The sequence below is a fragment of the Mesoplodon bidens genome (assembly GCF_964165515.1).
Source record: "Mesoplodon bidens genome assembly, contig: HAP1_SCAFFOLD_81, whole genome shotgun sequence".
In the NCBI taxonomy this organism is placed as follows: domain Eukaryota; kingdom Metazoa; phylum Chordata; class Mammalia; order Artiodactyla; family Ziphiidae; genus Mesoplodon; species Mesoplodon bidens.
In genome coordinates, this window is record NW_027672552.1 from 978,787 (window position 1) to 997,383 (window position 18,597).

At 38.3% G+C, this 18,597-nt stretch overlaps 1 protein-coding gene and 1 long non-coding RNA gene across 6 annotated transcripts in view; both read right to left on the minus strand.

The window, feature by feature from the left end:
* LOC308610052 overlaps positions 1-18,597 on the minus strand; it is a 1,140,458-nt gene that overhangs the window by 530,030 nt on the left and 591,831 nt on the right. The window lies entirely within an intron of this gene.
* Positions 11,660-15,196, minus strand: LOC308610048 (E3 ubiquitin-protein ligase RLIM-like). The gene is made up of 2 exons (XM_081259330.1): positions 14,785-15,196; positions 11,660-13,453 (listed from the first exon to the last, which is right to left on the minus strand). The coding sequence occupies exons 1-2, from the start codon at positions 15,026-15,028 to the stop codon at positions 11,847-11,849; spliced, it is 1,851 nt and encodes a 616-aa protein (XP_081115456.1). The 5' UTR covers positions 15,029-15,196; the 3' UTR covers positions 11,660-11,846.

Consider the following 18,597-nt stretch of genomic DNA (forward strand, 5'->3'; position numbering starts at 1 on the left):
TATGCTCTCATAAAAATTGGCCTTCTGGGCTTCCCTGGTGGCGCAGTGGTCGAGAATCTGCCTGCCAATGCAGGGGACACGGGTTCGAGCCCTGGTCTGGGAGGATCCCACATGCCGCGGAGCGGCTAAGCCCGCGAGCCACAACTACTGAGCCTGTGCGTCTGGAGCCTGTGCTCCACAACAGGAGAGGTCGCAGCAGTGAGAGGCCCACGCACCGCGATGAAGAGTGGCCCCCGCTTGCCACAACTAGAGAAAGCCCTCGCACAGAAACGAAGACCCAACACAGCCAAAAATAAATAAATAAATAAATTTGTAAAAAAAAAAATTGGCCTTCTACTCTCACCTCTCTTAAAAATTATACTCTTAGATTAATAGATTACCTTCGCATGCTAGATATTTAATAGTCTCCCACCAAAGTTATATATAATTGTGCACCAGTAATTGTGCACTTTAGTCATAAAAGCTTTGGTTCCACCAGTGTTATATGATGTCACTTTCTCTACAGAAACTTTTATTTGCAAAAATAGGTCTACAGGATTCACGTCAGAATCATATTTAGAAAATTCCTCAGTCTACAATTTTCTGTAGTCTAGCAGTTTTCTGGAAAGACATCTAACAAAGCAATTTTTACCTAATATACTGATGCTGGTTAATTGTTTCTTTGGTTTTTAATGCTCTTTAAGATAGCTTTCTAATTATGGTACATATTTTCACATTTACTAATGTTGAGGCACTCTGTAGCACATAACAGAGTTTATTATAGTGGTTCACTTCTTGGAAGACAATTGTGCTATTTTGTGAGGAGTTTATGTTTATGATAATGGCTTTAGTTTGCAAAGCTCATTCATGTGAATTATTCATGTCAACACATGTTTAATGTGTACTTACTATGTTCCATTTACAAGGTTATGTACTAGAGATAAAAGGAAAAGGAGGAAGAGAGAAGGACTGGTCCAAGGAGGAGGAGAAAGCATGATCTAAGACTCAGGACTTAGTAAAGGACATTGATCCATTACAGTTTTTTTTTAACTTTTACTGTTTATAACTATTTAAACTTAATAAAACAGCACAGAATCACTAGTATATCCAAAACTCAGAGTCAAGATGTGATTTTTCCCTATTTGATTGGTACCTTGTTTTAGAATAAAATATTAGTGATACACATGAAAGCTCTCAAAGTCCATGGCATTTTCCTTGCTGCTTAGTTACACACTGTCTAAAGTTTGACTATACTCTAGCATCCATATTTTTGTAAATCAAGAATTTGTTTATAGTTAGAAATCCTATTCTACTCTTTTATAATTTGAACTTGCATAAATAATATATTTCCTTTTGTAACTTGCATTTTTCATTCAATGTTATGTTTTTCCCCTCAACAGATTTGGAGTTTATCTATTCTAATTCTAGATTTTTAATAATTAAAGGTCTAACATTCCTACTTGAGTGATCACAGTCTTACATTTAATAACTCTAACCCTTACAGAAAGCAAAATTGATGAGTTTCAAAGCATTGGTTCTGATTGTATTTTATATCATCTCCATGTAATGATCATCTCTATTTTAATTGTACTTATTTATTATTATTATTATTTTAGTTTCTAATTTCTTTTTTTTTAACATTTATATTGGAGTATAATTGCTTTACAATGGTGTGTTAATTTCTGCTTTATAACAGAGTGAATCAGTTATACATATACATATGTTCCCATATCTCTTCCCTCTTGCGTCTCCCTCCCTCCCACCCTCCCTATCCCACCCCTCTAGGTGGTCACAAACCACCTAGCTGATCTCCCTGTGCTATGCGGCTACTTCCCACTAGCTATCTATGTTACGTTTGGTAGTGTATATATGTCCATGCCACTCTCTCACTTTGTCACAGCTTACCCTTCCCCCTCCCCATATCCTCAAGTCCATGCTCTAGTAGGTCTGTGTCTTTATTCCCATCTTACCACTAGGTTCTTCATGACCTTTCTTTTTTTCTTAGATTCCATATATATGTGTTAGCATATGGTATTTGTTTTTCTCTTTCTGACTTACTTCACTCTGTATGACAGACTCTAGGTCCATCCACCTCACTACAAATAACTCAATTTCGTTTCTTTTTAAGGCTGAGTAATATTCCATTGAATTGCACTTTATTTTTGACTTGGCCCCCAAATTAGTCACACAATTACACAGTGTTTAACAGTTAAACTTCTTGGATTTATCTACATGTATATCACTTTCTTTGCTCAGTTTGTTCTTTAATCCCACTTCTTCACAGTGAGTTTAATTCCCTTCAGTAAGAAACCTATTCCTTGGAAGTTTTAGTATTGAAGATCTATAGGTAGAAATTTCTCTCTTTGTCTGAAAATGTCATCTCTTTCATTTTTTAATATGGTTAGTTAAATGTTCTATTCTAGGTTAAGAGTGATTTTTCCATTAGTACTTTAAGGATAGTGCTTTCAGTTATCTTCTGGCATCTATTGTTACTGATGAGAAGATTGCTACTAGTCTCATTGCTCTTTTTATTTGATATTCTTTCTTTCTTCCAAGTTGCTTTGTAGACTTTCCTCTTTGCCATTATGTGATGTGGTTTACCAGCTGTATTTTAGCCTTGGTTCCCCAGAAAGCAGAGCCTCAGGCCAAGAGTTTATGTGCTATTATTTAATTAGAGAGTACAATGCAAGTGAACCGGATTGCAGGGCAAAAGCAGGGAAGCAGGGAAGGCTGGCGATTCAATATGAGAATGCATGATCAAGCTGGGATTTGACCTCTGGAAGTTCTGTAAACTGGATCTCAAAATTATGGGGAGGGAATGTGAAGAAAGGAGAAAGAATTCATCCATGGGTTTAGCCTGTGGGAGAACTGAAAGGGTTGCTTTAGGAATATTCTCACCTGCTGGAGTAAGGAGAGAGGTGGAGGATAGATTTGTTGGAATCATGAACACAGTGAGACACTGTCAGATTGTATATATAAGTAGTCTGCCAGTGTTGCACATTCTTTTAATGTGGAACAAAGGAAGGATCAGGCTGAGGTGAGGTATACGATACAGGATATAGTCATATATTTGTTTTCATTTCTTTTACTGGTGACTCCATGCACTTCTTTTATCGGAGGATTTATTTCTAACTTAATCTCTGAGAAGTACTATTTCTTCAAATACTTGTTAAATTCACTCTAATCTCACCTTCTAAAAATATTATTAGATGAATGTGGGTCTTCCATTTTATCCTTTATTCCTTTATCATTCACATTTTCATTTAATCTCATCATTTTTTCTGGCTTATTTTCAACTTATAAAATTCAAATTCAGTTTTATCAAATATGTTATTTAAACTTTCTATGGAGTTTTGAACTCCAATGAACATATTTTTTCTGCCTTTTCTGCATCAGTTGAGATGATCATCTGGTTTTTCTGTCCTCCATTCTGTTAATGTGGTGTATCACATTGATTGATTATCATATGTTGAACCATCCTTGCATTTTACAAATAAATCCCACTTGGCCATGATGTATAATCCTTTTAATACGGTGTTCAGTTCATTTTTCTAGTTGGATTATAGCTTATCTTTGAAGGTTCCAGCTTATCCTTGATCTTCTAACTTCAGATCATCTCTCATTCCTGACATCCAGCCCTACTGACTTCAGGACTGGCACCAAGAGGCAGGGACAGTGGATTTACATAGACTGCTTAACAAAGCCCCACTATCATGTAAGGTTTAATCTCTATAATAAAGTCCTTCTAGTGGTTCTACTTGTCCCACCAAACCTTAATATAGAGTTTATCGAATGTCATTTGATATTCTGATCAAGGAAAAAGGGAGAAAGCCAAGGTATAAAGTATAGGAACAGAAAGAAAAATAACACAAAGGGAAATATATTAAATTTAGGATGATGCACTGAACATAAATATGCTGTAAAAATCTAAAAACTGGATGAAATTGATTATTTCCTAGTAAAATATATACCACCAGAATTGATTCCAGAAGAGTGTGAAAAACAAAAGAGAACCCTTACAAGACCTTCATTGCTACTTTTGGTGAATTTGTCCACATTTCCATCTGGTTTGGCTTGGAGATCCCACCTCCATATTCTCGTGCTGGGCATGTGACCAAGACCTGGCCAGTTAGAATTCCCTGAACTTGAGGTTTTAACAGAAATCCCAAGCTGAGTCAGTCTTTTGTATAAAGGCTGTCTCTTTGCCTGGGTTCAGTAAATTGGTAATATACAAAAATAGAGTTGCGTTTGGTCACTTTTCTTGCCACCCCTTGGAGAAAGGTTTCCCCAAAATAATACAAAACAAAACAAAACAAAACAAACAAAACAAACTGCAGAGGGAAGAATATCCAAGTCAGAGAAACATTTTCTATTTATATCCTTTGGGCCCCCACACTTACCTGTGTCTGAAAGTATCGGCACTTTCAAACTTTGTTGTATTGTGAGTCAATAAATTCCTTTCTAGCCTTTAAACTAATTTGTAAGTGTTCTCTAAAATTACAACTTAAAATTAATACAATGACCATGGCAGCAATTGCATAAGGTTTCAAGAAGCTAATTTTCGTGCAAAAATGAAGTTATGGGTATATACTCTTTCAAGTCCAAATACTCTGAAACCCTTTCCCTCTTGCTGAATTTTTAAATTCCTTTATATTGGATTTCAAAATACAAAAGAAAATGGGCTCTGCTTCAAGATGTTTGTGAATGTAAGCATACGTAGCCATTACCTTTGCCTCTCAAAAACCTATCATAATAACGGTGAAATCTGAAAGAAAGGGAAGCCCACTACTATAATATGCAAGGAGGGGGCTTCAGCTTCTGAGATATATATGTGCCCAGCAGAACTCCTGAGTAACTCAGGATGGCAAGAGGGAGACGTAGACTGAGAATCTATGTGGGGCAGTTACTTCACCTACACCTTTTTCTCCAAACAAAAAGCCTGACAGAAAGGCATTTAACCACCCTCTTACCTATTCTTTCTTTTAAAAAGGAGCCTTTTAAAAAAGATATGTAAAGACTGTTTCCAGGTGATCTATAATGGCCAGTGTGTTTGTTACAGTTCCTGCCAAAGACTTATGCTTTCAACATTTGTATGTGTTTAGAATAGTGGCAGGTCTCCATCTGCTCATGGTAAAACTAAGCCTTTCAGGTTCTTTCCTAGTCCATGAATTATTCCTATTTCTCCCAGGACTTATTTTGCTATTTTTAATATTTATCTTATTCTCTCTTATGTCATGCCTATCTCAAATATCTCAACAAATATTTATGGAACATCTACTTTGGGCAAGGCAGTGTTTTGGGTGCTATGACTATTGTAGTGAAAATTACAAAACCCTTGCTTTCCTAGGAGTTTGCATTCTTCTTAACATCTAGAGATATTTTGTTTTCTCTTCATATTTAAGAATGAAGACCATGAGCTCTGTGTTTATGATTATCTTTACACCTCTCATTTTTCTGTCTTGATTATCTTTGCTAGCTTCTTTATGTCTGTCTACTTTATAATTGCTCCTGTTCCAAAGGATTCCATCCATCTCCCTCCACTACTACCATGGAACACACTTCCACAGGCAATACCTCATACTTCTTTGACTTCAGTCTGGCATCTTTATCCTAATTTTAGAAGCATACTTGATATTCCGTGATAGCTAGATGAACATTGCCACTAAAATATCACTCTGACATCTCAAATCTCAGAGATTCCAGCTGAATTGTCATCTATTCCTCTACTATGACAAACAAGTTATATTACATTTCTTATATCAGTGGAACTTCTCACCATCTACTCAGTCACCTAAACCAGAAACTTAAGGTCATCTTTAAATTATCCAAGCAGCCACCAAATTTTATTGTGTTTCTTTAATACTACTTGAATCTATATGCATCCATATCTCAACTGTCTCACCATTATATCAGGACTTTATACTTTTTTCTTCCAGTTAATGCCGTAACTCCGTAAGTGGGACAATCTAAATTTTGACAATCTGTTCATATCCCTGCTAGTATGACCATACTAAAAATTGAAAAATTTTATTCCTATTAGAAAAATTGTCTTGATTGTGCATTGCTTAGAAGATCTAGTTCAACTCTTCAGCCTGATACACAATACCACTTGTTGCCTCTTTGGCCTCATCTCTTCATTTCTTGCTAATGTACTTACATCTCTTCCTATTCTACCCCAGAGCATGATGACTCATACTTACTGTTTACTGAGCCCTAAATTTTCAATGCATCTTTACTGTTGCATGAAGTGTTTATTTTGCTTAGAATAAAATTAATGACTTCATTTCATTGGCTAATTGCTACTAGTCCTGTAAGATACAACTCAGATATAACCCAACTTTAAGGACGTTTGAATTATTAGTGTAGATTTCTCCTCCTAGATCATTCCATTTTATCCTGTATCTGAATCTGTGTCAGGGCATCCCTGACATAGAGTGTTACTGTATGTTTATTCAGCTGCCTTCTTTAAAATGTAATACATTTCTTCATGATAAGTGCTGTACTTTGTAACTATAACCCTAGCACCCAGCATTGGGCATGGCACATTCTTGGTCAGCATTGAATGCCTGGAATAGTGATTTAGAAAAGGGTTGGCAGATATTACAACTTAATAGGCAAGAAACCCTATACAAATATGTTAAGTAAGTGAGAGAGATCTAGGTTGAAATACATCAAATCCAGGATGGTAGGTAACAGTATTAAAATAGGTTTTCTTTGGAGAATAAAGGGTGAAAAATAAGTCTGGGATGCTCACAGTGGCCAAAAATTCTGAAGCAGTGTGTGTGTGTGTGTGTGTGTGTGTGTGAGTGTGTGTGTGTGTATATGCCAGTAACTGTTCTAGTTTTTAGAAATGTAGTAGTAATTTAAAAAAAAAGAAAGATCTTTTGGAGCTTCTATTTTGGGATAGGAATGGGGAAGAAAACAAGCACAAGATAAATAAAAAATGTTTTAGATAGTCACAAGTCATACTAAAGAAAAAAAAAATACACTTCCAGAATAGAAGATGACAAGGCCAGGGGTGGTAGATAACTGTGTTGTGACTAGTGATGTGAGAATGGAGAACCCAGAGCCCAGAGTTGGCTTATAATTAGTGTCTGTCCTCTACGAATGGTGGATGAGAGAAAAAGGATTTTCCCCAACATGCTTTTCCAAATCTCCACATTTTTGCAGTGATGTTAAAGATGCTGGCTTGATGCTTAAAAATGGAGAATTTTGAATATCACACAAAGGAGAGCCTCTTATTTCATAGGGAGAAAGCCTGAGTTAGGATGGTAAAGAATTTTCAAATCTTAAATGAAGTCACAGAAAAGAAATGCAGTTCAGTTTCCATTCGAAATTCTCATACCAGGAACTTCTCATTGAAGGGAGTATACATTCACCTCTCAAATAATGAAAAGACATGAAATGTTTGGTTAATTGTAGTAAAGAAGATACTGAAGATCTCAAAGTATTGCATATGGATAACAAGTAATATTACTTAACAGAAACGTCACATTTCTTTGTGAACTTTCCAGTACATGCAGTGTTTTGATGTTCATGTTGTTCGATGCTCAGGCTTGTTTGCATTTACAACAGAATCTTTATACTTAATTCTTCATGGAATATTGAGAGCACAACTTATTTTCAGGGTTAGCCAAAAAAGATAGACTTTATATTGCTATCAAAAACTTATCCACAGGCTATAACTACTTTCAAAAAGAATTTGTTATTCAGATAAGGGTTTTTTTTTTGGAATTAGGCCAAAATAAACAAATGTTTTAAAAACTACCAAGAAAATACAGAGAAAATTCTTAAGATGGAAATATTTATGCTCACAACCACAGTGATGCTGTGTATTTAAACTGATATACTGTAATGTAAAAAACGTATCAGGTTGAGCTCAGAAGATTCAGGTACAAATCTTCTCCATTTCTGATTTGTCAGGGCAGACAGAGAGGAATATGATTTGGAAGAGCAATATAATACTCAGCAATCGCTTTGAGAGAAAAATAAGTGGCTCTATAGTTTCAAAGTCAGAGTGTTAAATTGGGTTTATGATATAAGCGGCATACACTGGTAGAATGAGATAGGGTGATGTGAAGTAAAGTTAGAGCGATACGATATTGGTGGTTGTTCAAACAGGAAGGATACTGTCTTCTAGCAGCTTCAGTAGCAGGAATTAGGGATTCCACTTTTGGGAAAAATGGTAGAATATAATGTTATAGTGGGCCTAGAACCAAGACATTAAGCCATTTACTTGTCTAGGACTCATTCTAATCATTTTCTAGGTACAGGATGGATCCTAGATGAGAAGTTGTATTAGTTGTCTGTTGCTGCATAAGAAATTAGTACAAATGTAATGGCTTAAAACAGCATCCCTTTATTAGCTCACAGTCCTATAGGTGGGGATACTGGCATGGAGTGACTAGGTTCTGTGTTCGAGGTCTTAAAGGTCTGAAATCAGCATTTTTAAACCCTTGTCAGATAATTCTAACATCTAATTCATCTCTGTTGGCATCATCTGTCCCATCTTATTCAAGCTGTCATGTATCTGGTTCTTGGTATAAGTAGTGATATTTTATTGTCTTTTGGACATTTTGGCTATTATGTTAGGATACTTTGGTCCCTATTTAAAGTGTTTTGTTTTTTTTAATTTTTAGCAGGCATTCACTCTTTATAGGTTTGGCACACATTTCCTGTACTTTTATGGACGGTGGTTCCATGATAACCTAATTTTCTGACCCTTTGTGGTACTCTTTTGGTCTGTTTCTCTTGTGCAGGTGGGGTTACCTCTGGTCCCTTCTCATGCTGCTTATGGGGTCTGAAGTAGCTTCCCCAGGATACGGCACTTGGTGCTTCTGGTGAGGGAAGGGCATCTCTGGAACACGTGATGAAGAGTCCTTCCTGGGCCAGGCACTTGTGACAGAGTCTCCCTGGACTGTAAGGAGTGGAGGGTGCTTACCAGGTTGAGAGCTTTCTGTGGAGGGATCTCCGTTGCCGGTACCAGCCAGTTGCCTGATGTTTCTGGGGAGGGGAGAGGAGTCTCAGGCCCATCTGAGGAGAGCATTGTCCAGGTGGGAGCTTTTTGTGGTAGGAGCACTTTTGCTGGGACCCTTAGCCACTGACGTGTCTGGGTGGTGAAGGGGGATCTCAGGCCCAGTGGGGAAGGAAAGCACTTTCCCTGGTCACTTAGTGTCATCAGGGCTTCCAATTGTTCGTCGTTGCAGGTTCTGCAAGGCTCGCCTGGTGTTTGGGGGATTTCCATTTGATGTGATGGAGGAAGAGCCTCTTTGAGCCACTTCCTGTTACTAAGTTGGGAGTTAGGAAATGCTGGGCCTGGATCACATTTTTTTGTTGGTAGAGGGTCATAAGGTGCCCTGCCATGAGGCTGTTCATCCATTCTGAGGGTCCCTAGGCAATTCACCTTCTCTAGACCTTTCAGAGATCTCCTTTGGTTGTCTCATATTATTTCTAAGATATATAGTTGTGCGTATAAAGGGGGAGTAGGGAGAGGGGAGTATAAACCATCTTATCTGGATTAGAAGTCCTCTCTGTGCCTTTTAAGTGCTCCCCTGATTAGGTCAGGCTCACTCTGGATAATCTCCCAATCAACTGTGCTATATATCATAATCTAATAATGGGAATGATATTCCATCACATTCACAGGTCTCATACTCAAGGGGAGGGGCTCCTACAAAGATCATTGGGCATCATCTTAGAATTCTGTCGACCACAGAAGGTGCATGTGAATGTACTGAAGCATTAATTAAGCAATTATCATCCTTTGGAAGGTTTTAATCTGTTAGGATAGTATGAAAGCCAAGTACTGTTATAATTATTCTACTCACTTTAAGTGAAGTATATCTGATATCAAAAATACTTCCTAAAAATCAGACTATTCAAACAACTTTCAGAAGTTAATGTAAATTTCAGAGGTTTGAGCCAAGCCTTCATTTCTGGCCATGCAGATATCTTCTGTGTGAAAAATATGCTACCTCAAAGATGTTTTCAAAAACTTCACCACCACTCCCCATTTATACGTTGTAGTTATGTGCAAATACTGTGGCTGCCAGCAATTCACAGAGAAAAGAAAGGTCAGTGATGTTGCTGACTTTAACTTTTTAGAGAAGGTGTATACTTAACACTGCCTACATTTGTATAGGTTGCACATTGCACAAAATTTCTGATTACTGCTTTAGGTTATAATACAATGTACTCTCACCTATACCAGGATTGAAAAATTTAAGCAAAATTTTCTGGACTGGCCAATACAACCCCCCAAAAACAGCCTTCAGGCTGAATTAGGAGAAAAATCCTTCACTATGTTTAGGTTGGAAGGAAGCATGACCTAAATTTTGATTTCAAATACTTGGGGTTTTGGGTGATGGGTTTTACTGGGGACAATTAGAATTGAACTATGTAGACATGTTTCTTGAAGCCAAGTTTTACCTTTAAGGCTTTCATATTGCAGCTTGTGAGGCTCCAAGCAGCAATTGGCTACTTTGGGTCATTCACACAAGGATTCAGAGTCATATATAAACCATAAAACCCTTTATAAGAAATCAGAATCTGTTTTAAAAACTAATTATATGAACTAAACATATATAGAAAGAAATTGAAGCTTGAATATATTGAAGCAGCAAAAATTAAAGACATACCTATAACTGCCCTTTATCCTTAGTTGTTTACAATCACAGCAAATCAAAGTGTGACATGTTTAAGAGAAAGGTAATTAAGTTCTAAGGCTTTGTCATCTTATCACTTTTAAAAATACAAGATCTGAGTAAATGAAAGGAAAATAGAGAGGGTTGTTAAAGAGCTGAGTCATAGAGTGGAATAGAGAACAAGCGGAAGCGGAAGAGGCAAGAAAGCGTACACAGGCTGGGTTTGAAGAGAGTTGGGAATGCTGGTTGTGGTAGATGGTCTCTGATTTGCTTACCGGATCTACTCGCCATCCTTCTTAACCCTGCTTCGTGATTCCAGGAGGCTGATCTTTATCAGCTTCATGGACCAGTCTCTCTGTGTCTTCAGGTTGGGTTGGGTTAATATGACCTACTGATAAGTGATTAGAAGTCAGGAGGAAAGAAGGCAAGGGTATTTATTTCCATGATCTGCCCCCTTCCAAACTTTAGGTTGGCAGTGGATGCCATTTTCTAAGGTTACATCTCTTGTTGGGTGGGCTTCTCCTATAACTCGAAGACATTCTGGGTTGCAGGAACTGCTATCTCTCTATGCCCCTTCAAACCTCGTGGTTATAATACTGGCTTCTCACAGCTGCTAGCCTCAGGGCACTTCATCATCTCTTGGTTTCCCTTCATTCCTTACACACTTTAGTCTCTTCATTAAATGCTATTCCATCACTCTTTTAAAGTGTGCCATCAGTTTTTAGCTAGAACTGACTGATACATTGGTAGTGGGGAATAGGCGAAACGTTAAGGTAGTGTTAGGGAGGTGGGATAAACTGCTGTGGAGAGAGATAGGAAGAGAAGGGTTTCAAAGCTTTTTATGGCATTCTAGGAATGTAACATGACTTCTTTATGTGAATGACTCTAATGTAGTCTTAAATGGCTTCTTAATTATTGATCTTTCGTTGGGTTTCTGTTTCTCTGCATGCACAACCAGGATTGAACAGGGCTAAGAGATGTCTGGGATTTACATGACGAGATAATACTACTAGGATCTATCTAGATTCATTATATCATATTAAGACATTTCTCCCATGGAATCAGGAACATCCCAACCCAGTGCACATGCTAAGTTTTTATTGAAATTCAGTGAACTGCTATGGTGTGAAATTAATTTTTATTGTCAGTCCCCTGCGTCGGCAGGCCGACTCTCAAGCCCTGCGCCACCAGGGAAGCCCTATAACACTTTATATAGCTGAGAATTCATCGATCAGGATTTTCACTCTCATTGGAATCCACTACTTGCCTACGACAAATCGGACACGTAGAGTTCTCAGACAGCCAGCGATCAATGCAGTGAATGTGATATTCATGGGAGCAAGGTAGTATGCGAAGCTTGCTGTTTTCTGTGTACTCTGTAAGGCAAATGCTGCAGGCTTTTAGTGCATCATTTTCACCAAAAGATCTTACAGCCAAGCTGTCAATCTGTGCTTTGGTGAGTCCTGTAGTTTGCAGATCATGGGAGGACCCAGAGTCACTTTCATCATATATTATTAGGCTAATTTGTCTACCCACTTGCCTGGTCTCTGATGATAAGTCTGCTGCTAAGTTTGTTTCTTCACTGCCTTCAAACATCAGTGATCTAATTCCTGAATTTTCATCACTTGAGCTGGAACCAGAAATAGGACTAGAACTGGAACTAGATGTACAATTGGGGCTTGAATGACAACTCAGTGTGGAACTTGAATGGGTATCATAGCTAGCATTTGAATCAGAACCAAATGTACCACTACTACTACCATTAGGTGACTCTAGCCATTCCATGTTTGGACTTGGAGGTGAGACACTATGCTCTAAATTACTGTCACTGTCCATAAGGTTATTTGAGTTACTAAATTCTGTCATTGTCTGCCTTAACGTGCTCTGAATTGGAACAGATGTTGTATCATTTAAGCTAGTATTGAACATTCTGCAAACGGGATTTCTAATGGTATTGACATAAGCTCTCACACCTGCCCGCTCAGAATGTGAATACATATGCCTCAGTCCTCGTTCACTTTCAGAAGTGACAGTGTTGTTTGGTGTCTCAGATGTTAACTGAGTTCTACTAGCTCTGCTGTCTCTCTGAGAATATGCTCCAGAATGAACTTGTCCTACTTCAAGATTGAAGGGTATGGTTGGATATATTTCCCTCATTCCCCAAGATTCACCACTGCTGGTTGTATCTGGAGAATTTTCTCCATGAACGGCATTCCTTGTTCTAGAAGTTTCAATAAGACCGCTCTTTTGCAACTCAAATCCAGTCATTTGCTGTGTCAATATTTCTCGGTGCTCAGTTCTAGAAAATCTCGCATTCTCACTTAGCAGAGGCTGCTCAAAATTCTGAGAGGGTATACTATGACTCAGTCTTTGTACAATTTCCCTAAGTGAACGTGGAGGCGACCAACTTTCAATTCTTGCTCTGGTTCTCCGATACTCTGGGCTCCTACTTCTTGCTCGTCTCTGACTTGTGGTAGGTGGGAATTCCATTAATGTTTCAGTTGTATCTTGTTCAGACATAGATGGTCTTGTAAATATTGATTCAGATTGTGGACTTTCCACTTGCCTTTGGCTGTCTTCCATATTTTCTCTTCTGGGAAGTCTTGCAGACGCTACATATTCATTCTCTGGATTTGGACTCCCATGATCAAGGTTAGCATTTATTTCTAAACTGAATATGAACTGATCACTTTTAGGATTAATTTGGCTCTCTTCTCTCCAAGATTGGTTTTCTCTTTGTCCACTTGTCATATTTTCAGTTTGTCCAGAACAGTTAAGCCAGTCTATTAGAGAGTCACCACTAGACACGTCATCTGAAGAGTCTCCTCTGTCTGTTAACAAAAAAAAATGGGGAGGGTGCATAAAAGAACTACCAAAATTAGAACCATCATAAAATAGCACTCTGAAACTTTGTTTCAAAAACAAACAAAAAATGAGAACTTAAATACTCAGGTGTTTTCAACTGATTTCACATTTATAGAGTTAATATTTTATAAACTGCACTGTGTAGATTTATAAGTAAAGGTAGAAAAGTTTCGATTCCATCCAAAAAGAGTGAGCTAATCCTAGATAAACTTAGAGAATTTTTTAAAAAGGGAATCCGGAGGAAGCCTATGTTTCAGTATTTCATCATATACACAGCCCTGTGTACCACTGTCAGAGGAATGTCAAGAGACTTTTTTTTCAGTCCACTGTCAAAACACTAATGCAATTAAACAAGGTAAACACCAGTTAAGGTACAATGCTAGTAGTTTAGTTCAATTTACATTATTGTCTAATTTTCATTAGTCTCCAACATGACTACTTCTAGGCTTTTCACTTATGTGCTTTTGATAATAGATAAGCTGTTTTAAAATATAAGGTTATTGCCCAAACATAAACAAGTTTTATAGGTTTAAAAGTGTTTGCATTTTGAATACTTCTTAAAGTTACCAAGATTTTTAATTGACATTAAATTGAAGGTCAGATCAAATGAATAGACTGAACCTAGCATGGTACCTATAAGACCATGTTCAAGAGCCAAAGTATTATAGTATCCTCTTCATTAGACAGCAAAATCCTCTGCTTCACACTGGAAGGGAAGGCACCAGACCTGAGGTCCGAGCAGGGTTTCTCAGCCTTAGCACTATTGACATTTTGGTGCTGGACAATTCTTTGTTTTGGGGAGCTATCCTGTGCATTGTGGGATCTTTGGCAGCATCCCTGGCCTCTGCCCACTAGATGCTAGTAACACCCATGCCTCCCCTGTGACAACCAAAAATATCTCTAGCCATTGTCAAATGTCCCCAGGTGTTGAAGAGAGCACAATTGTCCCCAGTGGAGACTATTTTTGTTTGCTTTTTTTACATGTCTATGTAGAAAAAATAATTCAGGAAGTAGGAGGGACTTTCAGTTGAGGTAGAAAACCAAGAAAAATACAAATAGGCTACTTTGCACTGTTTCCCAATTAAAACAACCCAAATGTGAATCAGGAAAACAAACAAACAGACCTTGACATGCTCACCAAAAATCAAGTAAATGCCAGTTCTTTTTATGAGAAGTTACTTACCAAATGAATGTAAGTCACTTCTGTATAATTTATATTTCCTATTATGAAGTTACTATTTCCTATTATGAAGTTCCTTATTCATCCCATCCTATTCCCTCCAAAAGCAGAATATACCTGTATTTTCATCTGAGTCTTGTGGTGCGTTTTCTTTAATTAGCTGAAGTCTTCTCAGCAACTCTTCTTCCGTACTTTCACCTGGAATGCCTAGAAGATTGTTGTCTCTCATAAGTTCGTAATCTTCTTCACTCAGATTATTTACGAACCTGGAGAAATCTTCTTCCCGAACCAATCGGTCCGTTTGACTAATGTGTTGGGCCGAAACTCCATCTCCTTCATCGTTGGAATCCGAGTTTTCCATCTTAATAAACAAGTGGAAAATTATCTGAAATTCACGACGTGGTGTTGAAATTCACCAATGGTCGTTTCGTTTTCTTCGCTTTCTACTTCCTGCCAGAGTGTCCGGTTCCGACTCAGTCGGATGACCCTCCGCACAGATTCCTCCCTTCTCCCTTCCCGACTCAGTTCTGTGGCCCCTGGTGACGCAACAGTTGGGAGCCGCCTCGAGCCCAGAACTTGCTAGACGTTGCCTAGGCACCCATTATCTTCCCCGCTGTTACCGAGTAGGGACTGGATTCAGGTTAGGTTTCATTTCATTCAAAACCAGCCAATGTTACTGAGGGTTTATAGTGTACCAAGCACCGTGCTTCACCTCGTTTCACCCACATGAGCCTATTCTCAGGTTTTCAGGCTCTGATATGCTCTATTTATTCGTTACATTCCATAGGACTGCCTTCTTCAAAATGCCATGCCAAAGTCAGCCTAGTTCAATGCAGCAATTCTCATTTTCAGGTGCCCAGGGACCTCCGCCTTTTCTCCTCATGAATTTCTCAAATCCTAGACTCTCACTAAGAAAGCCCACAATTTTGGATAATTTACCAGGGCCCTGGCTGAGTCTCTTTAGTGTGTCCTCTCCCTTTTAACTGTTAATGGCTTCATCTTGCATTATATGGTCCTTCAGTCTTGTTTCAAACAAACAAGAAACACCAAAACTTTGGCAGGCTTTTCTGCTCAGCCAGGGAATTCCTTCTCCACAAAAGCATCACGTTCATTTTTGTCCTCCTTTCTCATAAATATTATAAATAGTCCTTAAGCAAAACTAGCCAGAACATCACAGGAACTTTTAGGACAGATACATAATAGTTACTTTGTCTGCCACAGTGAGTACTGACCCTGCTGATTTTGTCGCATGTATCACCTGAAAGGCTTGGTGAAAATAAAATAACGCTCATTTGCAATGCTATCTGGAGGAGACCTCTAATTCACTCTCAGTACACAGCTTAGAAGTTTAAGGAGCTGTGTAAATTCACGGTTGTTGTTTTGTTCACGGTCCACAGCAGGCTTTCTTGTTTGTTCTCAAGGAGATGGAAGGATGGTAACTTTACTGGTGTGACAGTGAAGAATCTAAGTCTATGTCCTGCTTTTGACATTTGTTCCATGCCTCGTTTAACTTAAGCTAGAAAAATCAATCTTTCCCCTCTGAATCAAATCTCAGCAAGTCTTTGGATGAGAACAGAATCCCCTAGACCACCCTGCCTCCTTTATGGACTTCTGAGTGTATTTGTTATCTTTTACTGAAGTTATTCTTTTCACAGGGGAAATCCGTTGTAAACTTGTTTGCTGTGCCTCAATCAAAACTAGCAATATTATGAAAATTCAGCGTGATTTGTACTCTTGATGCAGGAAACCCTAACAATCGTTAGTGTTCTTGAGAGTGATTGATTCAGTTTAATTCAATTCAATCAATTCAAGTGTCAAGTATGTTCAGCGTTTGTTAAATGTCAGTCATATTATCGGATATTAAGATACAAAGAAGAGTATATTTAAGAATCTGTTGTCATTAGAGTATAACAAACAATTGAGCTACACAGAGGTAAAATTACAGTTTTGAGGAGAAAGTGGTTTGAGTGAGAGAGAAAATCGGTTTCACTGCATTTGGGTTTGAAAGGATGAATAGGAGTTTTCTAAGTGAATGAAAGCGGGAAATATTTTCAAAAGTGAGAACAGCCACTGCTGACACTCGTAAAACAACAAGGATAGTAGATTTTAATTACTAAAAAAAGACATTAGTTAAATTGGCAGAGCAAGGCCAAAAAATGGAGACCTTTATGACATGTTTAGAAGTTGGACTTTATCATTAGTGCAATGGAAAGATGTTGAAGTCTTTAGACAGTTGATGGTCAAATTTGCAATTTAGAAATAATATTGATAGTAGTGTTGAGGATGAATATGAAGGGCAACAGTTCAGGTGGGAGGGTCAGAAATAGATAGAGGGCAGCCTAGGCTAGTGATGACAAGGATCTGAATCAGGGCAAAGGAATATGATTAAAATGAAGGACTTTAACAGATCTCTAGGCAGCAGAACTGATTAAACCTAGTAATATATGGGAAAGAGGGAAAAGTGGGGAGGGGGAATATGAGGGAAAGGCAGGGGTCAGGATTACTTCTGTATTTCTGTCTTTGCTTAGTGGACAGTGGTACCAATAAGAAGTAACACCTGATTCTGAAGTTGTATGGTTTAGCTTAAGAGGGAGCATGATTGCTTATGATTAGAATAGTATGCAAGTTACCTGAAGATTCAGAAAGTCTTACAGTCTTTCCAAATTTAGGTACAGAAGCACATGAACTAATAGCCCCGGATGTTTGGTGTTCCCTGTAGTTGGCTCTCAGTGTCAATGACTCTAGCTTCCTGAACTATTTGTTCCTGGTTATGTCCCAATTCTGGTGCAAGTAACAGGGTATAGGGATCATCATCCCAGAGACCTACTTATTGACCTTGATTATTTAAATAGAAGCCACCAATATAGCTGTGCTTTACACTTAGTTCTCTCATGTCTTGACTTTCCTTCTGAGTATTGCAGTGTAGGTTCAGTAGTTTTTCCTCTGGATGGCAATATTGCTGCTTTGGCCTTTGTTCTATCCCTTGTCTTGATATCAGAAGTCTTCTGAAGATGTTTTTTCTTCACTTCTCATTTCAGAGATGGGAGGTGCATCAGGAAGTCCGGAGGTTGACTAGAGCATCACTCTAAGTTGAGTTGGAGGGGAAGAGGTTGAAGATGGAAAGCTGCTTACTTTCAATCAGAGTCAAAGCACTTAAAAATTTGGCCAATCCATTGTTTATGATGTGGTGAAAAAACGGGGTGTGTGTGAGCAGATTTGGCTGTTCTTTTATCCTGGTTGTAATAATGGAGTTTTGTAATCAAGAGTTTTCTTTTACTGACTTTGTCCAAGGAAGCTTCTGAACAGATTCTATGACTCAAAGGGAGACTGAAAATAAGCAAGAGATAGCATTCTCCCTGAATATGGGTAAAAGGAGTTCTGTGGCTTTAGAACTGTAAGAAATGATCAAGACATATATTCCACATACCTATTGCAGTATAACAAACCGGTCCAAAACGCAGTGGTAGATACAATAGAAACCATGTTGTTATAGTCAGGACTTTGTGAGCTAAGAATAAAGATAAAGAATACTGGGGATGGCTCATCTCTGCTCCATCATGACTGGGCCTCAGCTGTGGTGGTTTGAATGATTGGAGATAGATTAGACAACTTGACTGGTGTCATATGTCTGGGGCCTTGGTTCTGGCTAAGTTTTCTTTGAGTCACATCTTTTGGTGCTGAAATGTCCAACCAAGATGGCATCTTCATTCACAAATCTGGGACTTGAGTTGGGCTGCACAGGCTGAAAAATCTGGGGCTGGTTTTCTCTCTGTCTCTGTCTTTCTCCATGAAATTTCTCGGTGTAGTTTTGGAGTCTTAGCAACCTGGATATCTCAAAGTAGTTGAACTCTTACATAGTGAGTGGCTTCACCCAAAATAAACATCTCATGAGACTTGGCTGGAATCTGTAAGGCTTCCTATGACTTAACC